Consider the following 13,146-nt stretch of genomic DNA (forward strand, 5'->3'; position numbering starts at 1 on the left):
GTAACTTCAGCGACACCTACAAATAATAATAATTCATAAAAGTAAATGAGAATTAATAAGAAATATAAGAATAAATAAGGAACATGAAGGAATATAAATTTAAATTATATCGAAATATTAAATTGAAATTATTATTATATTTAATAATTTAATAATAATAACGCGCTTTAAGAGTCGCATAATGTTTAATCAGTACGTATTATATCATTTTAATATTATTTCATCTTAATCCATCTACATTATATTACGTCGTTTAAATAATTATAAAATTATCGAAGATATTAATTTTTAGTTTTATTCGTTTGAAAAAAGAGATAGTAGATAAGAATAGATTATATTGAATTTGGAAATAATTTCTTAGAGAAACTCAAGTAACATAATAACAATCTCTGGAAGATAATGAAGATATCTCGAGGAAAAGAAAGCTTAATCAATCTCGTCGAAACAATTTTTAAAATGATTTTCTTAGAATTTCTAATATAGCATGGAATATTATTAGTATTAAAATATTAACGTTTCTTTCCTTCTTTTTACGTGATAGCACATAATTATAATTAATGATTATAATTAAGATTTTTACGTATATATAGACGATTGACGATGGATCCCAATAGATGATAAATACGGCACAATACGAAACTATTCACAAATATTATACCGATTTTGAAAAGTTACGGTCTTGAATTTATTTTCTTATTTTTGCTATTTTTTTTTATGTATTTATTTATTTATTTTTTCTTTTTCTTTTTTCCTTTCTTTTTTTTTTTCGTTATTATGACAATCTATCGAAAGTATTTTTTTTTAATCAAATTTTGCAGTAAGTAATACAAATATTTTATACTGTTTTATATTTCGATAGATGTTTTATAAAAGGAAATATTATTATATTATTCTTTTATAAAATTGTATTGTACAGATCTTTATTATAATTTAACGTACACAAAATAATATTTATCACGTGCGAAATTGTACACACATGTGAAATTGAATATATATATATATATATATATATATATATATATGCCGATTATCTCGTGAATGATGCATTTTTTATGCAATTTAACAATTATTTATTACACTTAATTACGATTACAAATATCCAAAAAAAGTATACGTATCTATTAACGAAAAAAGAAAAAAAGAAAAAAAAAAAAACAGAAGAAAAAAACAGAAAAAAAAAGGAAAAGAAAGAAGATGAAGAAGAAGAAGCAAAAATAACTATGTTGACCTTTACAACTTGAAAAGATCATGATTAAAAAAAATTTTGTTTAGATGTTCTTCCTGGATGATTAAATTTGCAAATTTTCCTTAATAAATTTCCTTGTAACTTCAATCAGTTGCGAGATATTCACTTGTGAACATATGTGGACAGACACTCTCTATATACTTATTTTACGTAATTGGATATTTATATATATATATATATAAATATTTATGGATATATAAATTGGAGGATCACATTAATAACGTTATTATGACGCTCTCAAAAATTCTTGAAAAAGTTTAATCACACTTTAAAAATTTCAATTGATATTTTATGAAAAAATTTTATTTTTTAACATATGTCATTTTATTTGTTTAAATTAATCAATATTCTTTAGAATATTTTTTTATTAGATGCAACACCATATCTACACACTCGATTGAGTAATTAAAGTCAGTCACTTTGAGCTCTCTGATCATAAGGAAATGTTAATTTATAACTATAATATAATAAATATTATATATATATATATATAAATTAAAATCAATAATAAAAATTTGACAAACTTTGCATAATGATATAGATATGTACGTATATCGATAAAAAAATAATTCTATTTATTATTATTCGAATTAAAAATATTTTTTATTATATATTTATTAATATAAAATTCTTATAATAGATATAATTTAATGCATTTTCATGCACTGTAAGACCGTAAAACGTCTTTGAATTTTAAATTAATATCATTTAAATTTTAAATTAATTCTATTATCAAACTTATTTAAAAAATGATTACAATTGAACAATTGCTTTATTTTTCATAGCTTTCTTAAATATTGTATCCACTCAACAAAGAAGAAATTGTGGGTAAGTAAGAAAATTTTTTCATGTACATATATATATATATATATATATATATACATATACTCACACATATACACATATATATGTATATACAAAAAATATTATATTTAGAAAATATTATTTCATACTTTTTAATATGTTTCACAGCATTGAGAATTTTCAATGTGACAATGGAGATTGTATAGCTAATGAGTTTTTATGTGACGGACAAGCAAATTGTAAAGATCAATCGGATGAAACGCAATCTGTATGTTCTAAAATACAATTAACATGCTCACCATATGCCTTTAAATGTAATTATGGTGCTTGTATTGATGGTGATCTAATATGTAATGGAAAAAAAGATTGCATTGATAACAGTGATGAAACATTAGCTAAATGTTTACATAGCATGGAAAATATTACAACCTCTATAAGTTGTTCCATAAATCAATTCAAATGTGATAATGGTCAATGCATTGATTTTGAAAGATTGTGCAATGGCAATGTAGATTGCAGAGATCATTCTGATGAAACATTTTCCAAATGTGGAACATTAAAGTAAGATTATATAATTTAATTAATTATATTAATAAACTATAATATATATCTGATAATATTGTTTCCTCGTTAAATTTTTTCTAGCTGCAATGAATTGTTATTTCGTTGCAACTATGGGGCTTGCATAGACGGTAATTTACAATGCGATGGTATAATAAATTGTGAGGATGGGTCAGACGAAGATCCAAAATTCTGCACAAAAATTGTAACAAATCCAATTTCTATTATATCCATATCTCCTTCAAGAAGTAACACATCAATGCTATCCCCATGGTTCCCAAAAAGACCAATTCATTGTTTGGTACCTCCTCAGCCAGCAAATGGTAAATGGCAATTACATAAGTCGCAATGTCAAACACAAAAAAATTGTGACGTGCAACAAGGTGTACAATTATATAGTGGTGCTTATTTGATTTATACCTGTAATCCTGGTTATAAAATAAATGGTTACCCTTATGTATTATGTGATCTAGAGGGTAAATGGTTAAATATTCCAAATTGTATTGGTAAGATTTATAACATAAATGTCATTATAATAAAAAAATTTATCGACATTACTATATTTATATTACGTTTGATTATTTTCTAAATGTATCTTTCATGATTTTAGAAATACTTTGTAAATCATTGACTTCAGCATCAACAAATGCTATTTGTACATACAATGATAAATGGACAGTTTGTGAATCTCCTGTTTTACCTAAAACGATCGCAAATTTAAATTGTCGTACCGGCTATCGTCCAGATAGAATATTCCTATCAAGTACAAAAGATCAAATTAGATGTAACGAAAATGGTCAATGGGAACCAGAACCAATAAAATGTATCCCAGGTATGCTAATTATTAATCTTGATATTGAGACTGACAGTATAATATTACAAACTAGTAATGAAGAAACAATTATTTTCTTTAAATGAAGTTTTGTTGTAAAAAATTCCAATACATGCGAATACTCATAATCCAAATAATCATACAATTGATATTAGAATACTTAACTCAAATTTAAATACTGTCAATTATATGAAAAAAAGATTTTATGATAGATGCATCCATAGAATTTTGCACATTACATATTATGATAAAAATCTTCAAATTTGATTATCAAACAATTTAAGATAATTCACGTATTAAAAATATTATAATTATTGACTTATGCTAAAAGGTTTAGCCAAATGGAATTAGATTATATTTATTTATTTAATATAATACAATGAAATATTTTTAATTTATTTATTTACTTCGTGAAAAATTTGTTAAATGATTAAACATTGTAATAATAAATAATTAAAATATTATCAAAAATAAATTAAAGTAAATAAATCCCTACTTTAAATATTAAAAATTAGAACATTGTTAAAAAGTTGTAGTATGTAACTATAAATTTTTTTTTACTTATTTCAATTATGTACAATATTTTTAATTTTAATATATTTTTTTAGTATGTGGAGTTCTTACTCCAAGCACAAAACCTCTCATAATATATGGCAATGCTATTGATATTTCTCTACTTCCATGGCATGCTACTCTCTATGAAACAAAAAGTCCAGATGGACCAAAGGAATTTACTTGTGGTGCAACAATTATAAAAGATAATCTACTTATCACTGCAGCCCATTGTGTTTTTGATGAAACAAATAAAAAAGTAAATGATCCAAAAAGATATTATATAGCAACTGGAAATATTTTTCGTGACTATGATTCTCCGCTACATGATCCACATTTTGTTAAAAAGGCTCAAGTATGGGACATTAAAAAATTATTAATTAATATTTTAATGATAAAATTTATTATGTATCATTTTTCAGGTTAAGAACATTTATGTTAACTGTTATTATATGGGCTTAGAAGGAAATTATGGTTGGGACATAGCTATTTTAGAGATTGATGTGCCATTTATATTCTCAGCTTTGTTATTGCCAGCATGTTTGGATGAAACTTTTATTGAATTTGGATATGGGATAGTTGCAGGATTCAGTAGAACCATTTTAGGAGCATCAAGTTTTCTTCTAAGATCTGTAAAACTGCCCTATGTTCCTTTTAATCAATGCAGATCTGCAAGCAATGCTGAATCTGAGAAGTTCATAATGCCTGACAAATTTTGTGCGGGCAATACAAATGGTTAGTAATAATATATTAAATAAAAATTAATAAATGAAATCAAATATTTATAAATGATCAATATATGTATTCTAGGGACATCCATCTGTGATGGTTATGGTGGCGGAGGATTGGTATTTCCAAATGGAGATTTGTGGTTTTTAAGAGGTATTGTTAGTATTGGTCTTGGTATAACGGTATCAGCTAAAAGTGAACATTGTTATAGTTATTCATATGCTCTTAATACACGTATTTCAAGTCATATAATCTGGATTCAAGATATTATTCTCAGATTAGAATCATCTAAACCAATTCCTATGTGTTATAATTCACATCGTAACACATTTCTATAATTTGATAATAAAATTTGATAATAAAACTGATTTTATATAATTCATTAGTTGTTAATCATTCCAATAAAGCAATAAATTGTATACATTAAAAACATAGATAATTTTCAATTCTTTTTCTTGCTCATATATATATATATATATATATATATATATATATATATATAAACATTAATTATTATGTTATAAATAAATATCGTATATTTTTATTTACCACACGTTACAATTTCTTGTTGTAGAAAAATTTGGAATTTATTATTTGAATTAATTCGATCGAGTTTGATACTATAGCGCCAGCCAATCGTGAAGAGCCCACGTGTTCTTTCTCTTGAGAAGTATATCGTTTCTTTCGAACTAACCTATAATGTTTACAATCAAATAAACAAATGCAATAAACAGAATCTATACAAGCGAACAATTTCCATTTATTTTAATTAATTTTATGCAAATTAGTATAATATTTATATTGTATATAATATATTATTAACAAAATGATGTCAAAATATATATTACGTTCAACTTGTATCTTTGGAAAATATATGCAGGTATTTATTGTTATTATGCAAGTAAATTTTTTTTTTACAATATTTATGAAAATAATAGTAATAATAATAATAATAATAATAATAATAATAATATATTTTTCAGAATAATTTGCCTGTAATGCTAAGTGCTATTTCGTATCCTCATAATTCTTCAGAACAGATCAGGCATATAAATAAACATTGGAATCCTAAGTATAAGAAGGATAGAAAAGAAAAATTTATTAAAATAGATCTACCAAATTTTCATGAGACTGATAAAAAAAAAGCTGCGGAAAGAAAGCGCTCGTTATTAAAACAATATGGAATATATCCTCAAAAGCAATGGACGGAAAGACCAATTTTTATTAGTTGTACTCCTAATGCTTTTGACTCTTATGTACCACCAGAAGGCGATGGAAAGTTTTCTACAATTACTAAGGCGGTATAATGAGAAACATTATTAAATAAAAATTTTTGATTGATAACAAATAATAATACGATTAAATTAATACCATATAATAATTATATTACTATAAATATATTAATAGGGAGCAATGCAAAAAATGACAGATGTAACTATGAAAGGAAAATCAATGATGGCCATTAGAAAAATCAAATCATTTGAAGATACATTTATATTAAAGAATTTCCCTCAAGAAGCTTTAAATATCTATATTAAAGCGCACGAAGCGTTAGCTGCGTAAGTTATTATAGAAAATAATAATTGATATTTTTTTTTCTTTTTTTTTTTTTTTTTTTTTTTTTAATTATATAGATATTTATTATATTTTCAGAAAAGATATGAACGCTTTGATAGAATACGTTACAGAGAGTGCATATTCCGTAAGTTTAATACATTCGTGATTTATAGCAAATATTATTTACATTAAATATAATATAACTTTCAGAAAATGTTGCATAATGTTATGGATAAAAATATTCGTTGGAAGTATGTGGAATCATTAGAACCGCCTCGTATTGTACATGCAAGATGTCATCATCTAATTACAAAGGATAATCTATTTGGACAATTAACAGTCCGCATTCATAGCCAGCAGGTTCTGCTAATTATATGATACATTAAAAAAAAATATATTTAATAATGAAGATAATCAAATCTTAATATTATTATATTATTTTATAGATTTTAACTATATACGATAGATTTGGACGTTTATTAAAAGGAAGTGAAATCTTAAAGAAAGATGTTCTCGAATATATCGTATACGAAAATCATTTGGCAAATCAATATGGAAAGTGGCGTCTTCACGAAAAGATTATACCAACTTGGATGCCTCCAAGAGAAGTAGGAGAAAAAACATATATTTTATCACCGGAAACCGAAAAAGTTGTAACTCCTGATCTACCAAAAAAATCTACCGATACTACAAATGCTGCAGAAACTACTGCAAATTAATATTATATTGAATGTTAATCGTATCATAAAATAACAATAATTCGAATCCTTTCTTTATTAACGGTATCATCTATTAAATAGATCATTTGTACATATATTAAATATACTCGTTAAAATAATAAAAAATGAATTATTTATTGTAAAATAAATAAATCATATTTTTGTAAAATAATTGTAATCTATGATCGATGTTAAAAATATATTTCATTGATGAGACGTCAATGAAATTCTCACGTTTGATTTGTTCTCAATAACGAAGGAATCCAATTGGGCGAGAAACAAATTCGTGTTAACGAAGTATAATCGTCACGTGAAAACCGTGCGGTAAGATATAAAAGAAAGAAAGGAGAGAGAGAAAGAGAAAAAGAGAGATGGACGTAGCGATCAGTGGCGCCGCCTGACGTAAAAAAGTTTAACTGAGAAATATCGTGGAAGTTAAAATTGATACATAGTTCGGCCAATAGGGGGCGAAAGAAGTGACGTGAATGAGAGGACTAGACGAGACGAGAGAGAGAAGACGGGTACGATACGATACGCTAGAAAATAGAAACGGTGATATTAAAATACGCGAGAAAAGGAAAATTTTTAATCGCGCCTAAAGGAAGGAATTTTCTTTATAATGGGCACGCGTTCATATCGGTGATAGAAGACGCGACGTTACATATAAAGAAGAGCCGTATATATTCGCTTAGAGTAGATGCGAGAAAGAGAGAGAGCGCGCTATACTCTCTTCCTCTCATTCTCTTCTCTCCCTTCCTAAACTTCTTCTCTTTGTCTCGCTTAACATACATACATACATACATACATACATACACATATACACATACACATACATACACGCATATATACATACATACTACACAAGCATACACACTCTCGCTCACTCTCTCTCTCTCTCTCTTTCTCGTTCGCGCAGAGTATATAGTAAAGAAGAGAGGGGATTGGTGGTCTCGCGGGCGAGAGCGAGAGGCGAGCGAAGGAGCGAGCGAGCGTGGAACGAACGGTCTAGAGAGCGCGAGCGAAGGAGCGAGCGAGCGAACGGCGAGTAAGCGAGCGAGTGGGTAGGCAGGCAGGCAGGCAGGCAGGCAAGCAAGCAGACAGACAGGCACGCAGGCAGGCAGGCAGGCAGGCTGGCAGGCAGGCTGGCAAGCAGGCAGGCAAGCAGGCAGGCCGGCGGGTAGGCGAACGACGAAGGAGCGGACGAACGAACGAACGAGCGAGCGAACGTACGAACGTACGAACGAACGAAAGAACGAAAGAACGAACAAGCGTGTGCCGTGTGGTGGTGGTGGTGGTGGTGGTGGTGGCGGTGGTGGAGGAGGTGGTGGTGGTGGTGGTGTAGTCGTTGTGGTGGTAGTAGTTAATAGTAGTAGTCGTCGTCTTCGTCTTCGCCGTCGTCGCCGTCGTCGTCGTCGTCGTCGTCGTCGCGGTGGTGGTGGTGGTGGTGGTGGTGGTCGTGGTGGTGGTGGTGGTGGTGGTGACGACTGGTGCCGTGGACGGACGGTCGGTCGGCGGTCGGGTCGTGGTGTGTAAAGAAGTGGAAAATTCGTAAGTGGTGTGCTGGATTGGTCGAGCTGGTTGGTCGGGTCGGTCGGTCGGTCGGTGTGTGTGGTGATAACGTCGGGGTAGCGCCGCAAGGAGGAAATCTGGCTGTGCGTGCGTGCTTTTAGATCGTACAGGGGTCTGTTGCCGCCGCTGCTGTTGCTGCTGTTGCTGCTGCTGCTGCTGCTGCTGCTGCTGCTGCTGCTGCTGCTGCTATCGAAGAAAGACATCGCGAGTAACGACGACGCGTGGAACCGAGCAGAAAAAGGAGCGTGAGAGGAGCAATGTCCGATCGAGAGAGCCTGGACGATCAGCCACAAAGTAAGGAGGAGTCGAAGCACGTATCCGCGTGGTAAACGCCGTTAGATCGGTGCCGCGCCACCGACGCGGAAGCCAGGAGAGCAAAGGGGAGGGGGAATCTCTTTTCGTGTCGCAGATCCGCGCGAGCCGACATCTCGTCGTGTGGTGCCTCGAGCCCCGTGCTCTGCCGTGCGGAGGCGCCTCCGGTTAACGAGGAAGAGGCGCGCTCTCTCTCTCTCTCTCTCTCTTCCCTTCCCCCTCTTTCTCTTTCCCTCTTTTTCTCTCTCTCTCTCTCTCTCTCTCTCTCTCTCTCTCTCACATACACGTTAAAAATGCGCGCGAGTGAGTCTCGCGACGGTAGTAACGAGTCTCGAGCGTTCTTCCTTCCTCCACTTCTCCAAGAAGGTAAATAACCAACGAACGAGCGGAATTTCTACGATGAATTCTCATGAGAAAAAAAAAATCCAATTTTTCGACGGCATCAAGGATTCAAGATGGCCGAGCACACGCAACGGCCGAGGGGATACCTCCTACTTCCCCCTCTTACCGCGGCGCCTCCTTTCCTTTGGCTGTCGTCGTCGTCGTCGTCGTCGTCGTCGTCGTCGTTATCGTCATCATCATCATCATCATCATCGTTATCATCGTCATCATCATCATCATCATCATCATCATCATCATCGTTATCATCATCATCATCATCATCATCATCATCATCTTGTCTTCGTGGTCGTCGTTGTCGTCGTCGTCTTCGTCATCATTATCATCATCATCACCACCATCATCGTCGTCGTCGTCGTCGTCGTCGTCGTCGTCGTCGTTATCCACTGCCGTTGTTACATTAGTTATGTTAAAATCGATATTTCCATTCAAAATTCTCTTAAATCTTGTTACATTATGCAAACGTCTTTTTAACCGTAATATTGTACGTTTGGTACACGGACCTTTTGGGTTAAGTGACGATGACAACGACAACGTCGACGTCTTCTATGGCAACTACAACTACAACGACGATGATAATGATGATGACGATGATGATGATTGTGGTGATGATGATGATGATAATAATAATACGACCGATATTCTTTACGGATATTCGTCGTTTCGAACGAACGAACGTGATGTAACCTTTCGTCGAGGATCTGCTATGTAAATCATGTAGGCGCGCGCGCGCGCGCGCATGAGGAGGAAGAGGAGAAAAAGAGAAAGAGAGATAGAGATAAAAAAAAAAGAGAGCGCGAACAAGCATGGTAGTCTACTTAGGTTAGGAATGATGGCGCGACGGAGTGGTTAGGATGCGCGCGCGCCGACTCGAAGTCGACGTCGACTAGCGACGACGATAATGACGACGACGACGAGGACGACGACGACGATGACCAACGGATTCGAGTAAATTTTGCACGTGCTGTATACGTCGACGGTCTCTTCCTACCTTTCCCTTCCACTCCTCTACATAAGCACATACACATACAACACATTCCCCCACCCTCCCCTCCTATATTTGATCCTTTTAGAAGGATCGAGAAGAATCGAGATCAATTTTTCCATTAAAAAGCGACGATACTCGATCGATAAATTCGATCTTTTTGTTTCATTCGTTTGTTTCTTTTTTATTTTTCTTCTTTGTAATTTTTTGTTTTTATTTATTTGTTCAGATTCTTTTGTTTGCAATACTTTTTACAACCTTCGATTGAACTCGCGTTTATATCAAATTTTTTAAAAGAATCCATATTTTATTTTTCGAAGGTCGTTGGAGATTTCGTGTCGTGTGCGTAAATATATATATGTATATATATGTATATATATATATATATATATATATATATATATATATATATCGATAAAGATAAATTTTGTAAAAATGAATCGATCGTCTCCGACGATCTACAAATTATCCCACTTCTCCAACGTCCGTAAACGACACGTTTTAATATACATATATATATACATACATACATACATAGATATACACATACACATACATCACTTATAGATACATAACATACATAAATACATACATACATACAGTCTTATTACGTACAACATTGCATACGACATACATCCATATATGTATATATATATATTATACATTGTACATGCGTTTGCAAACGCATAATCGTTTCTCTGTTTTGTACGATCGTTTTCTAACGATAGTTCTTTATTTTTTTTTTCTCTCTCTTTTTTCGACAGAGTATGGAAATCCAGGTGGCATGGATGCTGGAGGGGCCGACTTTGACTCCGGTGAGTAATCGTTCTTAAATTAGCGGATATGCACAGGAGTATTTCGTGATGCGTGAACTCGCTTCGAGTTAGAACTGGTCTCTCGTTTATACATATCCACACACATAAACGTATACAGAGAGAGTTACTTCTATATTGGCGAAGGGAAAAGAGTTTTTCTTGAAAAATGTAATGAATTGAAGTTGGCTAGTATCGATAAAAAAAAAAAGAAAAAAAAAATCATTACTAATCATTATAGAATATGTATTTTGAAATCTAATTATATATATATATATATATATATATATATATATATATATATGTGTGTGTGTGTGTGTGTGTGTGTGTGTGTGTGTGTGTGTGTGTGTGTGTGTAATTGGGGGATCAAACTTACGTAGTGTAAGAAATAATTTATCCTACTAGTAACATTTTCAAAAACGGTAATACTTTCTGGTAAAGTTTATTTTATCATTGTTGGTATTTCGCCAACTCAGAATTCCTCTAACGATGTGAGTAAGACATTGCATACATATATACATACATCCATGCATACATACATACATACATACATACATACATACATACATACATACATACATACATACATACATACATACATACATACATACATACATACATACATACATCATACATACATACATACATACATACATACATACATACATACATGTGGGTGTGAGAACGCGGAATAATATACTAGATGGCGATCGTGTTTGTCAGTTCTTTTTTCTTTCTTCATTTTTTTTTTTTTTGTAATACTTCTAATTTTATTTTTACTTTTTTCTTTTTTATTTTTTTGCCCCTCCCTCCCCCGCCCCCAAGAAAATATTACGGATCCGTCGACTCCGTGGAATTAGAAAAAAAAAAAAAAAAAAAAAAAAGAGAGAAAAAAAGAAAAAAAATTGTGTATATAAGGAACGTTTTAAAAGAGACACATTATAGAATGGTAAATATAAATATCGAAGAATCCTTATTGTGTAGTTAAACGCGTGGGCAGTGCGGTTAGGTTATCTCTAGAGAAACGATACTGATGTACGAGAGAATGCATTACATACATGTATATATATATATATCCGCATTATTTCGTATTCACATTTTACTATGACCTAAATTACGAATTAGGTGTTTTGCGAGTCCAAGGCGTGTCATTTGATTGCTTACCATTCTCGTTTATCGTTTAATCGTCTCTCGGTGTGTACCGTTACACCCACTAATACTAAATTTCATATAATCGATTTGCAAATATGAATTGTAAATGCGAAAAAATGTTAAAAGACTAGAAAGCTAAACTGAAAGATACATACGAGAGTAAAGGGAAAAAGAAAGAAAAAAAAGAAAAGATAAAGAAAAGAAAATGGAAGAAAGAGAGAGAGAGATAGAGGAAGAGAGGAGAGATAGTAAGAGAGAGAGAGAGAGTTAACCGTATGAAAACGACGACGATGGGATGCTCGCTTTGCGAGGGGAGTGGGGTATGGTGGGACATAGCAGGAGCGCATGAACAATGCGAAAGAGATAGATAGAGATAGAGAGAGAGAGAGCGAGCGAGCGAGCGAGCGAAGCGGTGATAGGAAAAGAATAGAGAGAGAGAGAGAGAGAAGCGGTAAACCATCGGCGTATTCTAGCGCAGTCAGCTGTGCGTGACGTCACGCGGTCGCGTCGCGAAGCGCGCGTCGCCATCGCCGTCGCTACAGCCGGCGGCGGTAAGAGAGAGAGAGAAAGAGAGAGAGAGAGAGCAAGAACGCGAGAGAGAGAGAGAGAGAGAGAGAGAGAGTAATATGTTCAGTGGGCGGAGTAGTGGGGAGAAAAAGAGCGTCACGTGGTTCCAAGCGCGAAATCACGTGGCGAGCGTTGGCCGGCAGACGCAGAAGCCGGTGCTTCCTTGCGGCTGATTGGTCGAATAGACGAACGTGACCATCATGGATGCGCGCATTCCATCGGCATGACGGCGGGCTCCGTGAATGACCGGTTCGTCATTCTCCAAGTGTGTTACGATTTCTCGTATACGTTTCTTCCCGTATGTTTTCGTCCTAAAGCGTATGATCGTTAGAATTGAGTGTGTAATAACA

The 13,146-nt window shown here is 33.1% G+C and overlaps 3 protein-coding genes across 7 annotated transcripts in view; all 3 read left to right on the forward strand.

Annotated features, from left to right (window-relative positions):
- Positions 1-621: 621 nt before the first annotated feature.
- On the forward strand, positions 622-5,102 carry LOC124428139 (modular serine protease-like; the record flags this gene model as incomplete). Its single annotated transcript, XM_046971878.1, has 8 exons — positions 622-670; positions 2,032-2,074; positions 2,219-2,611; positions 2,696-3,117; positions 3,222-3,443; positions 4,052-4,350; positions 4,418-4,730; positions 4,806-5,102. Coding segments are annotated over 8 exons (1,998 nt in total), but the record flags the coding sequence as incomplete, so codon positions are not given.
- Positions 5,103-5,339: 237 nt separating this feature from the next.
- LOC124428214 (probable 39S ribosomal protein L45, mitochondrial) lies at positions 5,340-7,301 on the forward strand. The gene is made up of 6 exons (XM_046972059.1): positions 5,340-5,604; positions 5,708-6,025; positions 6,132-6,283; positions 6,378-6,426; positions 6,492-6,641; positions 6,728-7,301. The coding sequence occupies exons 1-6, from the start codon at positions 5,551-5,553 to the stop codon at positions 6,998-7,000; spliced, it is 996 nt and encodes a 331-aa protein (XP_046828015.1). The 5' UTR covers positions 5,340-5,550; the 3' UTR covers positions 7,001-7,301.
- A 1,042-nt stretch (positions 7,302-8,343) lies between these two features.
- Positions 8,344-13,146, forward strand: part of LOC124428149 (transcriptional activator protein Pur-beta) — a 34,641-nt gene continuing 29,838 nt past the window's right edge. The window contains exons 1-2 of one of the 5 annotated variants that reach the window (XM_046971933.1): positions 8,346-8,863; positions 11,030-11,080. In XM_046971933.1, coding sequence (XP_046827889.1) covers positions 8,827-8,863; positions 11,030-11,080 — 88 coding nt within the window. In that variant the 5' untranslated portion in view covers positions 8,346-8,826. Of the gene's footprint in view, positions 8,864-8,884; positions 9,248-9,650; positions 10,229-11,029; positions 11,081-13,146 lie in introns of those variants that run through there. The other 4 variants (XM_046971889.1, XM_046971900.1, XM_046971952.1 and 1 more) reach the window with 4 other exon arrangements.

Source organism: Vespa crabro, chromosome 1, assembly GCF_910589235.1.
Source record: "Vespa crabro chromosome 1, iyVesCrab1.2, whole genome shotgun sequence".
Taxonomy (NCBI): Eukaryota; Metazoa; Arthropoda; class Insecta; order Hymenoptera; family Vespidae; genus Vespa; species Vespa crabro.